The 15529-nt window shown below is 50.7% G+C and overlaps 2 protein-coding genes across 3 annotated transcripts in view; both read right to left on the reverse strand.

Moving 5' to 3' along the window:
• The window catches only part of LOC115361036 (cadherin EGF LAG seven-pass G-type receptor 1-like), a 46560-nt gene extending 42035 nt beyond the window's left edge, over positions 1-4525 (reverse strand). Inside the window, 2 exon segments of the mRNA XM_030054271.1 lie at positions 1027-3849; positions 3964-4525. Coding sequence (XP_029910131.1) covers positions 1027-3849; positions 3964-4525 — 3385 coding nt within the window.
• A 1345-nt stretch (positions 4526-5870) lies between these two features.
• Positions 5871-12686, reverse strand: gtse1 (G-2 and S-phase expressed 1). Of its 2 annotated transcripts, none has more exons than XM_030053089.1 (11): positions 12223-12686; positions 12019-12076; positions 11268-11832; positions 9834-9974; positions 9474-9612; positions 8653-9048; positions 8451-8508; positions 8125-8337; positions 7165-7393; positions 6627-6749; positions 5871-6178 (listed from the first exon to the last, which is right to left on the reverse strand). In XM_030053089.1, exons 1-11 carry the CDS (start codon positions 12242-12244, stop codon positions 6089-6091), a joined length of 2034 nt encoding a protein of 677 aa, XP_029908949.1. In that variant the 5' UTR covers positions 12245-12686; the 3' UTR covers positions 5871-6088. The 2 variants fall into 2 exon arrangements, with proteins under 2 accessions (XP_029908949.1, XP_029908948.1); XM_030053088.1 differs by having other exon boundaries at positions 12019-12079.
• Between the last annotated feature and the right edge of the window lie 2843 nt (positions 12687-15529).

Genomic DNA, 15529 nt, shown 5'->3' on the forward strand with positions numbered 1-15529 from the left:
GTCTTTTTTCGTTTTCTGGTAATGTTCTTTCATTCTTCTCTCTAACCTTTGAGTAACTTTGTGGTAATTTCATTTTCAATATAAAATGTTTTTGAAAGAGCTCAAGTGAATTTGTTCAGGCTTCATGTGTCCCGAACCCCCCTGAGGACCCCCGCCGACCCTGACAGGAGACACGTCTGCTGAAAAAATAAATAAAGTTTTATGGAGATAAAGAGATGCTCTGGTCGCAGCGACATCACACACACACACACACACACACACACACACACACACACACACACTGCACATTATTTATATTATTAATATTCTTTATATTATTACTGTGTTCTCAGCTCTGTCTGTCTTTACTGCTCTTTTGTCTTGTTGCTGCTGTCAAGGAGCCAAAACCAAAGACTGCAGCTTCTCACTCTGCTTCAGACCCTGGTCCAGTCCAGTCCTGGTCCTGGTCCTGGTCCAGGTCCAGTCCTGAGGTTTCATTTAGAACCGTTGCATATGCACAAAACAGGGTGTGAAAGAGGCGTACGCCACTTCCTACACAAAAGTCGGGCTTGACAGAAACAGAGCTGACACACGATGAGGGGCTGAACTGAGGCCAAATGTGTGAGATAAAATATCATGTCTGACGATTCCTCTCACACATTATAGTCACTTCATATTACAGGTTACTCAGCACCAGCAGTGTTACATGTGGCTGTGCTAGAAAGTCATAACTATTCTATGAGCACATTTCAGCTGTAAAAGTTATAAGCCAGCTCACATCAGATTTCATCAGCGCTGTGTCACCAGCACTTTCCCCAGCCTTTTACAGCTGAACCTGTGAAAATAACTTCATCAGCCTGCTCATGTAAGCGGGGCAGGTCAGATTAAATAATCCAACATGTTTCCCACCAGATCACTTTCTCAAATGTATGTTTGTTTTTAAACAATCGTGTTTTCTTTATGAATAATAAGACATGCCCAGGGTTGTCCAGGCATCTGCCTCAACTGGACCCTGGACTTGTTAAAAAAAAAAACACATGTTCTTACCGGTGACTTTGATCTTCATGACTGCCTCCAGGGGCCGGTTGGTGTCCAGGTCTCTGCTGAGCCGCAGCTCGCCGCTGGCCCGGTTCAGGATCAGCAGGTTCAGCTCGTTTCCTTCCACAAAACTGTAGTGAAGCTTGTCGGAGGCGTCTGGGTCCCGGGCTGGAACCTTCCCGATCACCCCGGCCGGGAAGCTGTCAGACCTGTTGGTCACATAGTTGTTGAAGATGATGTCAAAGTCCTGCAGGACAGGCTCGTTGTCGTTCACGTCCAGCAGGCGGATGTGAACGATGGCCCGGCTCACCAGCGGAGCTGAGGTCGCCTGCACGACGATGGTGTACTCTGTTTTGGACTCGTAATCTAAGTCAGTCAGAGCAATGAGGTCTCCTTTGAAAATGTCCAGCTGGAAGGCCTCAGGAACATTTCCCTCAACGATCTGGAACAGGATCTGAGCATTTGTTCCCTCATCGGGATCTGTAGCGGAAATCCGGGCCACGACGGATCCCACAGGGCTGTTCTCCACCACATCCACGTACAGCTCGTCTCTCTCGAACACAGGTGCGTTGTCATTGATGTCCAGGACCAACACCTGGATGCTGACCGGTGCCCTGAGCGGCGGGACGCCCCGGTCCACGGCAAAGGCTTTGAGGTCGTATGCTGCCACATTCTCCCTATCCAGCTTCCTGGCAGTTCTGATGATCCCAGAGTAAGGCTCAATAAAGAAGTCCCCATCTCCATCGTCACCACCTTGGAAGGTGTAGCTGACTCTGCCGTTGGAGCCGGAGTCCCGGTCTGATGCAAACACCTGCAGGACACTAGTGAAGACAGGAGCATCTTCTGCGACTGCCCCCTGGTAACGGTCGCCGATAAACTGAGGAGCGTTGTCATTAGCGTCCAGCACGATGATCTCCACATATGTGGTGTCTGATTTCTGAGGAATGCCGTTGTCACTGGCGATGATGGCGAGTGTGTAGGAGGCCTGGTCCTCGTAGTCGATCTCAATCTGTGTGGTTATGGCACCCGTGTCGGGGTCGATTTTGAACTGTGGCACGTTGTCCTCCATGATGTAAGTGATGCGTGCGTTCTCTCCTGTGTCTTCATCTGTGGCGGCGATAACAACCACTGTGGAGCCAATGGGGCGGTCTTCGCTCAGCGTAACCTGGTAGTTGGCACTCTGGAACACAGGGCGGTGGGTGTTGGCATCGGTAATGTTGATGCAGACCTGGGCGGTGTCTTGCCGCGTGCCATCCGAGGCGGTCACCGCCAGGATGTACTGCCGCTCCTGCTTGTAGTCCAGCGGCAATGCCAAAGTGATTAGACCACCAGCGCTCTGACTGGTGATGGAGAACCTGTTCCTTGTGTTGCCACTGGAGATCTGATAGGTCACCACACTGTTGGTGTCACGGTCGATGGCGGAGAGCATTAGCACGCTGGCTCCAACAGCAGCATCCTCATTGATCTTTAAGTTGTAGAGCTTCTGTGTGAAGGCAGGGACGTTATCGTTCACATCGAGAACGGTCACGCTGACACTGGCGGAGGAAGACATGGCGGGAAGCCCGTGATCCACCGCTTCCACACCAAAGGAGTAAAATTCAGTCGTCTCCCTGTCCAGCTCCAGACCAACCATGATCCAGCCGGTGTTAGCGTTAATGATGAAGGGGCAGCCGGGCCCCGTGTCTGTCAGTCTGTACTCCAGGTGTGAGTTGTTGCCTGAATCGGCGTCGATGGCGTGGATATGGATCACAGAGTGTCCGACTGCCACATTCTCTAGGACAGTGGCCTGGAAGGGAGTGCTGACAAACATGGGGGCGTTGTCATTCACATCCACCACCTGGATGACCACCAACCCTGTGCTGTTTATAAGAGGAGGCCTGCCGCCGTCCTGCGCCTTAATCCGCAGATTATACTCCCTGATCGTCTCGTAATCCAGAGAATTTATGAGGTTGATGGCGCCGGTTGGCGAATGGATGTAGAACTGCCCCTTCACATTTCCGCTGATAATACTGTAGTGGACTTTGGCGTTGTTCCCCTCGTCCCGGTCTGTGGCATCCACCTGGGCCACCATGGTGTTCACCACCACGCTCTCCAGCACTTGGACCACGTAGCGCTTCTCACTGAATTGTGGGTAATTGTCGTTCTCGTCCTCCACGGAGATGAACACGGTCGCCGTGGCACTGCGAGGACCCGGGTCTCGGCCCTGGTCGTTGGCCTCCACGATCAGCTGATAGCAGGACAGCGTCTCTCTATCGGGACGCACGCGGATCCTGACCAACCCGTTCCGGGGGTCGATCTCAAAGCCGGCAGTGTCTCCCCCCTCGTTCACGATCTGGTACAGCATGTTGGCGTTGGAAGGGGCATCGCCATCTGTGGCCCTGATGGTCAGAACCTCAAACCCCTCCTCCACATTCTCCCTGATGCTGACCCGGTACTCCGTCTGCTCGAACGCTGGCCCGTGGTCGTTGGTGTCGCTGACGGTGACGGTGAGGTACGCGGTGGCTGACCTTTTTGGCTTTCCGTTGTCTGTGGCGGTGACCTTGAAGACGTGTGTGTCCTTGACCTCCCGGTCCAGCGGCTGCAGAGTGGTGACGCCGCCGCTGTCCGGGTCGATCTGGAAGTAATCGTTGGAGCGGCTGTCGAACAGAGCCTCCATGTCGTACTGCACCCGGCCGGCATCGTCGTCGTCTGAGTCCAGGGCCTTCAGCGTGATGACTCGCGTCCCGGGGGGCTCGTTCTCCGGGACGGACACCTGGTAGTTGGGCAGCTGAAACTGGGGGGCACTGTTCGCCGCCCGCCTGCGCCGTTTGGACAAATCAGCGCCAGGCAAACCTCTGAGGACAGACGTAGGACGCAGTCTGACGTGCACGGCGGCGGCGGCGGCGGCGGCGGCGGCGGCGGCGGCGGCGGCGGGGCTCCTCAGTGTACACACCGCCTCCAGGTCACCATGCTCATCAGTCCTGAGGCATTGTGGGTGAAAGCTGGCATCATGGGAGGTTATCCTGCGTCCTCCCGCCTCACAGGACAGGTGCAGTTTGTGTTGAACAAAGTGAGGCAGGTGTTCTCTCACTTTGCTCAACATGACGTCAGAGGGCAGGCAGGACGGCAGGCGGCAGCGCAGCGTCATGGAAACGTCATGCCCGGGCTGACGGCGCCTCCTCCCGGGGCCGAGCGGGCAGCCGCGGCCGTGCAGAAACACGCGGAACCGGATCAGAACCAAACTGTCCGCCGTGCGCGAGCGGATGTGCACGCGCAGCGGGACCGGGTTCCGCGGCACATCCGCACACCGCAGCTTCCCGGAGAGGAAGATAGTCCCGCTGCGCTTATTGATGTGAAGGAGGCGGCGGACGATGCCGGGAGTTTCAGCGTCGATGTGATAAATCCAACCGGGTCCGAGTGACGCGCTTCCCAGAACAGAACCGGAACCGGAGGAGTCCGACACGTGCAGCTGGAAGCAGAACCCGGACAGGAAGCAGCAGGTCCAGACCCACACGGACAGAAACGCCATGACGCTCCGTCACATCGCCTCTGCTCCGCCACAAGTTTGTTTCAGTCCGACTGATGCCCCCCCGCCCTCCGCCCTCCCCGGCAGGGCCGCGCCGCCCACACCGCGGGCCCGGGACACCCTGGCCCCCCGGCTGGCTCCGAGGGAGATGAAACAGCTGCTGTGCACTGCAGTCAGTCAGCCAGTCAGTCAGTCAGACAGTCAGTCAGACAGTCAGTCAGACAGCCAGTCAGTCAGTCAGTCAGCCAGTCAGTCAATCAGACTTGATTTATGTGCCACTTCATTCTCTTTTCATTCATTCTTGTTATTCTCTGTATGGAACTTCATCCCCTCATGTGACTGGACTCGTAATTTCATAGTCATTTTGTATGTAGTTTGTGCTTCGAGTATTTTTACACACTAATTCTCCTTTTCCCAGTGTTTGTGTGTGTGTGTGTGTGTGTGTGTGTGTCATATTTACTTGAGTGTTGCTGTACTCCACTCCTTCATCTTCTTCATCCCTCCTTCTCCTGCTGCTGCTGCTGCTTCTGGGACTCATAGAACAAAATTTACCTTCTTTTTCCTTTTTGGTTTTAAAATTTATTTAAATATTTATTTGGTTGTGGTTTTTAAATGGGGAGTATCTTATTTATTTAGTTTACCATTTTTAAAGTAATTTATTTATTTAAACATTTTTTTGTGGTAGTTATTATTGCAATTTAATTTAAATACCTAATGATGATAATGATAATTATTAGATCAACATGGAACAGATTGATTATTGTCTTTTCTAAACTCTCACACTGACTCTCCCTGATCCTTTGTTTGCTTGTTCTGGTCACTTTCAGCAGGACAGGCCCGATGCTGCCCCCTGCTGGCAGCTCTCCACAGCTGCAGTGAGTCTCATCCTGTTGAGGACATGTTTTCACCTCGACCCCCAGCCTGCTGTGGAATCCATTTGAAACAGCGCCTTTAAAGCTCCATCACAGTGATTTTAAATGTTTCACAACAGTTTCTCCACATTTTCCATGCCAACATTCAGCAAATCATAAAGATTTCACAACACACAATCAATTTTCAGGAAATTTTCTTGTTGATTTTACTATTTTCCTGACAGTTTGGGTCTTCTGAGGAATTTTGACTTTCTGTGAATTGTCAGTCTTCCATTACACGGCAATGTGACATCACAAGGATCAAACATGCAATCCTGTCTGAGAAATATGATCTGGCAAGACGTGTTACTGCTGTTCATCCAGACAAGACTGAGGATTTAAACTCCTCAGCTGCAGGTCAGAGGTCAGAGGGTCAAACAGGTGAGGTGACCCGCGCCTCACGTCGTGTTTGGAAACAACACCACAGAAGAAGTGAATCCAGTTAAATAATCAACATTTATTCAGACATTTCAGATTTGAAAACAAATAAAGATACAACTTCTCCTTCACAAAGCTGCAACACGTTCATTTTGTGATTTCCAACATAAAAACATGAAGCGGCTGCTTCTCTAAAGTGTTCGGCGTCAGACGGCGAGCTGCTGGGACGCCGGCTGCTGATTGGACAGGAGGCGGGCTGCCAGCTTCCTGGTTCAGATCAGAAGGAGAGGTTGATGAGCGGAGCCTCGACGTTCTCCTTCCTGTCCTCCGGACTCCATTTGATGAGGGGGGAGCTCAGGTCGATCAGCTACACACACACACACACACACACACACACACACACACACACACACACACACAGATAATGTTATTTCCAAACTGAATGAAAACGTCCAGACATTCAACAGCTTGAAATGTGTTGGAGGGTGGGTGTGTGTGTGTGTGTGTGTGTGTGTGTGTGTGTGTGTGTGTGTGGAGGGGGGGAGTCCATCATGGTAACAGTGGACTGATGGTACTGATCAACCAACAAGCAAAACATTACAGACTGTCCCTTTGATGCACCGAGCCTGGTGGCTGTGGTTTACACACACACACACACACACACACACACACACACACACACACACACACACACACACACACACACACACACACACACACACACACACACACACACAGCACTGCCAGGTGATGGCCGTGGCTTGATGACAGCAGGGTCCAGTGGACCAATCAGAGTGTGTGTGAGTGTGTCTGACCTGCAGAGCCCCGCCCCCCCCGCAGGGCCTGGCGGTGCGGATCAGCTCAGGTGTGTTTCTCAGGTCGATGAGCAGCTTCTCCTGCGGCTGCAGAGTCGGAGCAGGGAGATCCAGCAGCAGCACCTGCAGGACAGGAGACAACAACCTCACCTGGCTGACATTCATTCACTTTCTAGATCACAACACAGAGCAGCAGCACGCTGTGTTGGAGTGGCGCCCCCCTGTGGACGGACAGGTGCTGCCTGAGCTGTGAGGCCTTCTGTCTGACATTTAGAGCAAATCTGTGGAAGAGCCGCTCACCTGAGGCGACGCATCAGGATGAAAACAGGATACACACTTTCACACGCTCACGTTTTACTGATTTAAATGTTTATGATAATAATTATAATAAGGAGAACAATAATAAGAATAAGAATATTGAATCATTTTCAAGATCAAAACCAGTCAATTCCTAGAATTTAAAATCTTGTAACTGAAGCATCCTGATACTTATTTTGTTTCAAAATGGAACAGGAAGTGACTTCCTGCAGACATGTACCTCAATGACGTCCTGTTTCTGGGCGTCCTGTGCCCGTGGCTCCGCCCCCTCAACAGAGCAGACGTCCTGTGCCTGAGGCTCCGCCCCCTCAGCAGACTGCAGTTCTATCAGGTCGGTGGCGGGCTCGGGACTGTCCTGTCTGAAGCTCCGCCCTGCGTCCGGAGAGGCGGCTGGGGCCGGAGGCTCCGCCTCCTCTAGGCTGAACGGCTGGACGGCAACAGGCAGCAAGCTGTGGAGAAACAGTGTCACTGTTAGCCACACCCACACAGGTCACATGACCTGACGCAGCACAGAGATGCTTCATGAGGCGCTGCTGCTTCTTCAGAAGTGGAAACCCTGAGTCATGATGCTGATTTGTGCCAGCAGAGACTCAGTTCTTCCAAACGAGCTCCTGTAACACCTGAAAACATCAGGAGTGATGATCACCTGATGAAGGAGGGCCTGCGGCCTGAGCAGGAGCTGATGCTGGGTTGCCATGGAAACACACTTGGTGGGTGTGTTCATACTGCAGGTGCTTTAACACCAGCCACCTGCTCGCTCTCATGTCAAACACAAACTGTTCACACACAGCAGACAGGTTTGGTGCCCGGGGCCTCACCCGGGGCCACACCCGGGGCCTCACCTGGGGCCACACCCGGGGCCTCACCCGGGGCCACACCCGGGGCCTCACCCGGGGCCTCACGTTGCCAGGTTTGGTGGTTTTCTTCTAATCCAGCATGAGTTAAAAAACAAGTTTGACTTTGACTGAAGTGTTAAATGGGTCAAACTGTCTGTAAATCAGCTGGTTCACCTGCTGGTTCACCTGCCTTGAGCTGATGTGGCATCACAGGCCACAGAGCTCCCTGACACATCACCTGACCTCACATCAGGTGTGTCTGCACACAGCAGCACCTCTGGGCCCTGATGCCTCACGTGATCTGATCCAGGATCTGTCTCGTTATAACACAGAAGCCTCGTCACCTGATGCGGGTGGGTGTCCGGGCGGAGCTGGGGGCGGGGCCGGCTCGGACGGGCCGGGCCAGGCTGCCGGGCGTCCTGGTCGGGATGCAGGACGTCCTGCGGCTGAGCGGGGTGGGCAGGGCCGAGGCGCGGCGGGCCTTACACTGCAGAGACCTGCTGCCACCAGCAGGGGGCGTCACCTGGTCCGCCGCCTGCACGGCCGACCGCAGAGGACTGAGGGGGGACAGGGAGGGGTCAGTCAGGATGAGGTTCACACACACACACACACACACACACACACACACACACACACACACACACACACACACACACACACACACACACACCTGCTGGCTGCCATCAGTCTCTTGGGCTTCAGGCTCCGGGCTGCATCTGGAGAGGAAACTGAGACAGGAAGCTGATCAGAAACACAATCAATAGATCAATAGCAGGTTCAAACATGTATGTGTGTGTGTGTGTGTGTGTGTGTGTGTGTGCGTGTGTGCGTGTGTGTGTGTGTGTGATCTGTGACAGGTTAGTGGGCCTCACCTGCTCTGATTGGCCCACTGGGCGTCGGGGCGACCGGCACTTTGGGTTTGTTGTTGCTGTGCAGGCGGGCTGAGCTGGCAGAGCAGGGCATGCTGGGTAGGGAGCCGCTCCTCTGCGTGGCGGTCTTGGCGGGGGTGTGGAGCGCCGGCGCCGGGTGTGGCAGCCCGGTTCTGCTCGGCTTCAGCGGCGTGGAGCGGCCAACCTCCGACGGTTTCCTGGCCTGGACGGAGAGCGAGCGCCGCCCCGCTGCAGCGCCGCCGCTGCCGGCCGGACGCTCTGCCGGCGGGAGGCGGGGTTTGGCCACACCTGCGCCGGGATTGGCCGGTCTGCCGAGGCTGCTGGGAGCTTTGGCGGCAGGAGGCGGGACACTGGTGTTCAGAGACGAGTTGAGTTTTCCTGAAGAGACACAGAACGCCCCACTGTGAGTACAAAGCATTATGGGTAAAAAGCGGCACCTGGTTAGTAACTTCTGGAACCTCTTCAGTCTTTTCTGAATCGTTAAAGGTTCAGTTCACACAAAATACAAAAAATCATAAGTGCATAAATAAATCTGCCCATTCAGATGGTTTCTGGATCATTTGTGTCAGTCTGACCCGGTGAGCACATAGTTCCAGTACACACACACACACACACACACACACACACACACACACACACACACACACACACACACACACACACACACACACACACACACACACTTTTGGGGAAGTGGAGACATGTTGTTTGTATTTTGGGTGAACTGTTCCTTTTGACTGTGTTCAGACTGCAGGCGAATCAGAGGGTGTGTGTGTGTGTGTGTGTGTGTGTGTGTGTGAGACCTTTGGCAGCAGGAGAACAGGACAGGCTGGAGTTGAAGCTGGACACTGAGGAGGAGGAGGAGGACGTCTTCCTCCTGTCTGACGCTCTCTTGCTCTGAGGGGGCGGGGCTTTGACAGCTGGAGGGTTCCGAAGGCGGCTCTGTTTAAAAAAAAAAAAGAGAAAAAGTAAACAAATTAATAAATACTATATTAAAAAAACAAAAACAAACAAACAAAAAAAAAAAACAGAATTCACACACACACCTGGAAACAGAGCATAGACATGGCAACAACAGAACCAGCACGACATAGAAAACAAGGAGTGTGTGTGTGTGTGTGTGTGTGTGTAACCATGAAAATGGCAAGCAGAGGGCGGGGCACCTTGGTGGGCGGAGCCAGCGCTCGCCTGCCCGGCAGGCTGGAGTTGAGGGAGGAGTCGCTGACGTCAGAGGCCACGCTGGCAGAGTCGGACAGCAGGTCGTCACAGGACGCCGCCCTGCTGGCCGGACGGGGCGGAGCCACCTGCAACACAAACCAGGTACGTCACGTCAAGCTAACAGAAACAAAAAAGCTCTGAACAACTTGATGCATTACACAGCGCTGCAGGGATGGAAGCCCAGAGGGACATTCTCCTGGTGACTGTGGGGGAAGATCTGACTGAGGATGACATCACTTTAAATGGATCAATAATAACAGGGGCTACAAAAGACTGTGGACACACTGCCTCTGCTTCAGCGCTCAGACGCAGGAGGAGACCTCCAGCCCGGGTCAGACCTCCGGCCCGGGTCAGACCTCCGGCCCGGGTCAGGCCTCCGGCCCGGGTCAGGCCTCCGGCCCGGGTCAGACCTCCGGCCCGGGTCAGACCTCCGGCCCGGGTCAGACCTCCGGCCCGGATCAGACCTCCGGCCCGGGTCAGAGGTTCTGTGGAAGCTGGAGCTCCTGACCACACTGAGCCGACCTTTGCTGCTCATTTTAGGACGAGAGGAAACATTTGAGGAGACGGATCTGCTCTCTGCTGTGTTTCTGCTCCTCCTGTGAGCTGAACTGTCACTGAGACCAGACTTACCAACCACTGCTTAGGAAATGGAATAAAAGGGTTTTTTTTTTTTTTTAACCACCGTGTTTTAAGCTTTAAGTTGAATAAAAGTTGCCATATGATTGAAGAAAAACAATCATCTATGTCTGATCTCTCATCATGTTTACCACATACATCATGTGCTTTTACCTCTTCAGATGATGAGCATTGGCTACACTTAAATAATACCTTGGAAGCCTTAATGAAGCACTGTCGTTTTAAATGGCTGAGGCTTAAATACAGGCTGATGCTGATTGGATAACACCTGTGACACGCCCACAACACGGAGGAAAACTACCTGTGAAGCATGTTGCTCTGTTACAAAACGTTACGACCAAACAGATCATTCAGTGAGACGACATCACACGTTACGTATCGTAACGCCACTGAATACACCCCTGATGTCACACACCTGCAGGGCACCAATCAGAGCGAGCGCTCATCACTGAGACGCCAACGACCAAACTTCCTCAAACACGTCAGATCATTGTTTGTTTACTCATGTAAACGAGCTGTGGTAGAACATTAATATGTAGATATATTCATATAAACATTAAGTACATAACAGCCTCATATCCATGTGTTTCTCTGATGTCACTGTGAGGTCACAGCCGGTCACCGGGCGTCGCCGTGAGCACAGTGACGTCATGACAAACACAGGACTTGGCAGCTGGGTCGTTGTGATGTCACAGCACGCTGTTGTGCAGGTGAGGTCAGAGGTCAGGGGGGCGTGGTCTCACCTTGCTGGGCGGCTGCCTGCAGCTCCTCTCTGATGTTGCTCGGCTTTTGGAAGAGGAAGTGGGCGGAGCCGCGGGCCTGCTGGGCAGCACGGTGCCTACGCTCAGCCCCGCCCTCTCTCTCAGCAGCGAGTTGGCCGGCAGCCTGGCGCCCCTCACAGGACTGGAGGTGCTGAGGCGGGGCTTGGTGCCCGGGGCGGCGGCGGCGGCCTTCAGCAGGCGCTGCTGGATGGCGGGCGGCAGCTGCTTCATGGGACTGTCCTGCACACAGAACGTCTCTCTCTTGATGGGGCTGAGGGCGCCGGCCGCCTGGCTGAGCATGCCCAGTTTGGCTTCGGCTTCCTGCACAAAGTCTTCAGTGTCCTTGTCAGCCGCCACGTTGCTCCGCAGCTGATTGGCCAGCTGCTCTGCCTCCTGGCTGATGGAGTCAAACTGCTCGCCGGGCAGCGGGCTCCAGCCCGGCTCACCTGCCGCCACCTGCCTCTCCACGCCCACAGACACGCAGCGCTCCCTGTGGCCAACAGGCCCCACAAACACCTCGTCCTCCTCCACCTCATCCTCTTTGGAGCTGCACACAAACAAACAAAAGTGACATCACTGACAACAACAACAACAAGCTGTTTCCTCCCTAAATGGACATGAGAAAAAAAACAATAAATAAATAAACTACAACTGGTGTATTATAAATTAACAAAATTTAATTAACTATTTTTATTTAACTTTTGTACACAAACATTACAGGGCCCGAGGTTACCTGGCAGGTGAGAGGGAAACGTCAAAGTCAAACTTCTCATCAGCCAGAGAGAAATATTCTGCTGGGAAACACACGACACACATTTAGAATCATTATTACCAGAGCTGCACGATGCAGGGGAAATTCACACTGTGATTATTTTGACAATTAATTGTGTATGTATGTATGTGTGTGTGTGTGTGTGTGTGTATGTGTGTGTGTTACCTGTGTGAGCCTGCAGCTCCATCCTGCTGTCTGTCTGTCTGTCTGTCTGTCTGAGGTCAACAGGTCACACACTGACGAACCACCTCGGTGATTTTAACAACGAGCCCTGAGCTGCTGGCCGGTCAGACGGATCAAACTGAATCTAAATTAAATCTGTAAACTTTCAAACTAACCGCGGACCTGTTTGTTATGACCTGAGCTCCAGTTAGCAGTCAGTTAGCTCGCAGGCTAGCTGGCGTTAGCATGCTGCTGAGCGAGCGGCGCCGTTAAACCGCAGGGTTAGCGTTAGCAGACCTCAGATCAGCTTTAAAACAGGCGGAGAGCTGATTTAAACGAGCTGAAGTGAAACAAGCGAGGCGCCGGTAGGAGAAGCTCCGCAGAAACAAACAGGTGAGGCCGCCTCGTCTCCCGGAGCGGCTGCTCTTCTGTCCGCAGCCCCGGGACCAAACCCAGTTCAAATCTGATGCGCTCGGGATCACGTGATACAGATCCGCTCTCTCATTGGTCAAAAGTTGTATCGCGGAAACGCCCGTGGGATTGTGGGGGTTGTAGTCAAACATCGGACGAGTCGTCTTCCTCTTTTTCCTTTATTAGAATAAAGTCACGTCCAGAAGCTGACGTGAGGTGCACGTTACATCTACTTCTCATCCAAAGAACGCTGCAATACTCTTCAGTATAAAATTATAAAATCAATTACCATCAATACAATTAAAAATTTGCGAAGGGAAAGAAATCAATTCCAATGTGAGTGGTTTTGCCAATATGTAATTTCTGAATTTTAAAATTTCAATAGCAGTCAAATACATATTAAAATCTGAGTCTTTAAAAATGTAAAAGAGGGTCATTTTGAAAGAGCTGTGTTCCTGTTACAGGCAGAAAATAATGAGGAGGTTAAAATAGTGTTTACCTGAAGTTCAGGTGCCAGCTCTGTTTCTGTCTCTCAAGCAGTTTCATCCTGATTTATCCAAAGATTTAAACCAGTGGATGTGTCAGTCAGGATCATAAGGCTACAGGGGTTCTCAAAGTGGGCTGCGGGGGCCACCAGGGGTCCCTGAGGGGCTTTGAGGGGCTTCTCAGTTTAATTTAATTCATTAGAACCTGTTAGATGCAGAACATACATGTTTTCTACATTGACACTGCATCTTCATACTTGGACACAGTCTCAGTGCCATAGCATCAGGGACTTTACTATTTAAGAGGGTTATAGATTTTTGAAACATGTAAAGTGAGAACTAGTTTTAAAACATGTAAAATAATTAGGGATTATAAATTAGAGTAAATTTTCTTTCATATGTCTTTCTGCTGTGATGCTGGTGGCTTATCTGATGTGGGAAATTTGTGTGATGGATCAGTGTGAACAGGGATGATAATATTTTGTTGTAAATTCGCACAAAGTGTCAAGTATTGTTCCTTATAATGTATGACCAAAAATAAACTACACATTCATTCATCAATTTACAATACCCCGAAGTGCAATACACACACACACACACACACACACACTTATAATAGAGAGAGACTTGTTTCAGCTGCTAAGAATCTGTATTTTCTACCATGACTGTCCATATCATATTTTTAATATATTCATAACTGCTGTACACACTGCAGCTCCCCATCACTGCTAATAACTTGTGCCGTTTTTGATATCTTGTTTTTTAGGTTACAGAAAACACATATTTCTACATAGATTTTTTTGTATTTCATATATTAACTTATACATCCAGCACCTTAAGTAGGTCCTTAGTTTAACTCTTATTTTTTTTGTTTCTTTTTAACAATTTTCAATGTAGTTAGCTTGAACTCTTTCAGTTTTTTTATGACAATGATGTGTGAATGCTGCATCAGGAGGACTGCTGCTCAACTTCACTGTAGCTTGTGCAATGACAATAACGAAATCTTGAATCTTGCTATTTTTTAAGTTTTTATTGGAAGTTTTTGTGGTGGGCCGGGATTTGAACAAATTAATCAGCCAATCAATCAAACAATCAAATTAAATAAATGAACTTAAGACAACAAGAAAATCAGAATTAAATAAAAACTGAAAAAGGGCCTCAGATGCTCTGTCAGTCACTGTGATTCAGGTCAATATGTGTACAAAATCAATGAAATGAATCTTATCAATCAAATTTATTTATTCCCATACCAATAAAATAGACAATAACTTGTATATCAGAAAATCACAAATCAGAATTACACATGTGAAAAAAATAAATAATACAAAAAACTAAACATAAATAGTACAGTAAACCAATTCCATGCTAAACAAATTAGCATGCAACAAGAACACAGGTTTTCATTCTGGATTGCAGCTGAAGCCCCTCCCACCAAGCCACATGTGGGCGTGACTGTTGGGTGTGTGGGTGTGGCCTCACCCTAACATGGTCATGCCCCGCCCACAGGCTAATCTGTGCATATGTCCTTAAAAGCACTGATGCTGTTTTCCTCTTAAATTATTAAGCTCCTTCAGCAGCTTTAAGCCAAGAGGAAGATTAGGGAGGCTATTCTCTGCCTCTGTGTGTGTGTGTGTGTGTGTGTGTGTGTGTGTGTGCGCGTGTGTGTGTGAGTGAGTATGTGTGTGTGTGTGTGAGTGTGTGTGTGAGTGTGTGTGTGAGTGTGTGAGAGTGTGTGTGTATGCATGCAGTAAAGTGTAATCCTCCTCCATCTTTGTGCACATGACCATGCATGTATATGTGTACGGAATGTGTTAATGTGTATGTGTGTGTGTGTGTGTGTGTGTGTGTGTGTGTGTGTTTACATACAGACAGTAAACTGAACCAGCTGATCATCAGGCCTCAGACAATCAGCTGTTTGATCATCTTCTCCCTGTCCAATCAGGCTGCTCCTTCACACTGGTCTGACGTGCACGCTGGTCTGATGTGCACGCTCGCTCATGCAGCTGGACTCAGCTGTTTTAAACATTCTGACAGAGTCATGCAGAGTGGGCGGGGCTATTTGCCCCAAGTTGTCATTAGTTTGGAACAGATTCATGTCACCTGACATGAATCTGTTCCAAACTAATGACAACTCTGTTGAAGTCAACTACAAGTCCCACAATGCAGTGCTTCAAGAAACAGCCAATCACAATTTCACATTCAAACTGTATAGTCCTTTTCACACTTGCATTTGTTAAGCCGGAGCTACAGTTAGAGTTACAGTTAGACAGTTACCGGAGGCTATGGTTATCCCAGGGCTACAGTTAGCGCCGATCCATAGTTAGCCTAGAGCTACAGTTATCCCTGATCTATAGTTAGCCCGGGGCTACAGTTATTCCTGATCTATAGTTAGCCCGGGGCTACAGTTATTCCTG

Source organism: Myripristis murdjan, chromosome 6, assembly GCF_902150065.1.
Source record: "Myripristis murdjan chromosome 6, fMyrMur1.1, whole genome shotgun sequence".
Lineage (NCBI taxonomy): Eukaryota > Metazoa > Chordata > Actinopteri > Holocentriformes > Holocentridae > Myripristis > Myripristis murdjan.

Coding starts and splice junctions, on each gene's coding strand:
- gtse1 (XM_030053088.1), bottom strand. CDS start 12,244: ATGGAGCTGCAGGCTCACACAG. Junction 9,049..9,473: donor CTGTTCTCCTGCTGCCAAAG/GTCTCACACACA, acceptor GTGTCTCTTCAG/GAAAACTCAACTCGTCTCTG. Junction 6,750..7,164: donor AGAAACAGGACGTCATTGAG/GTACATGTCTGC, acceptor CCTGTCCTGCAG/GTGCTGCTGCTGGATCTCCC.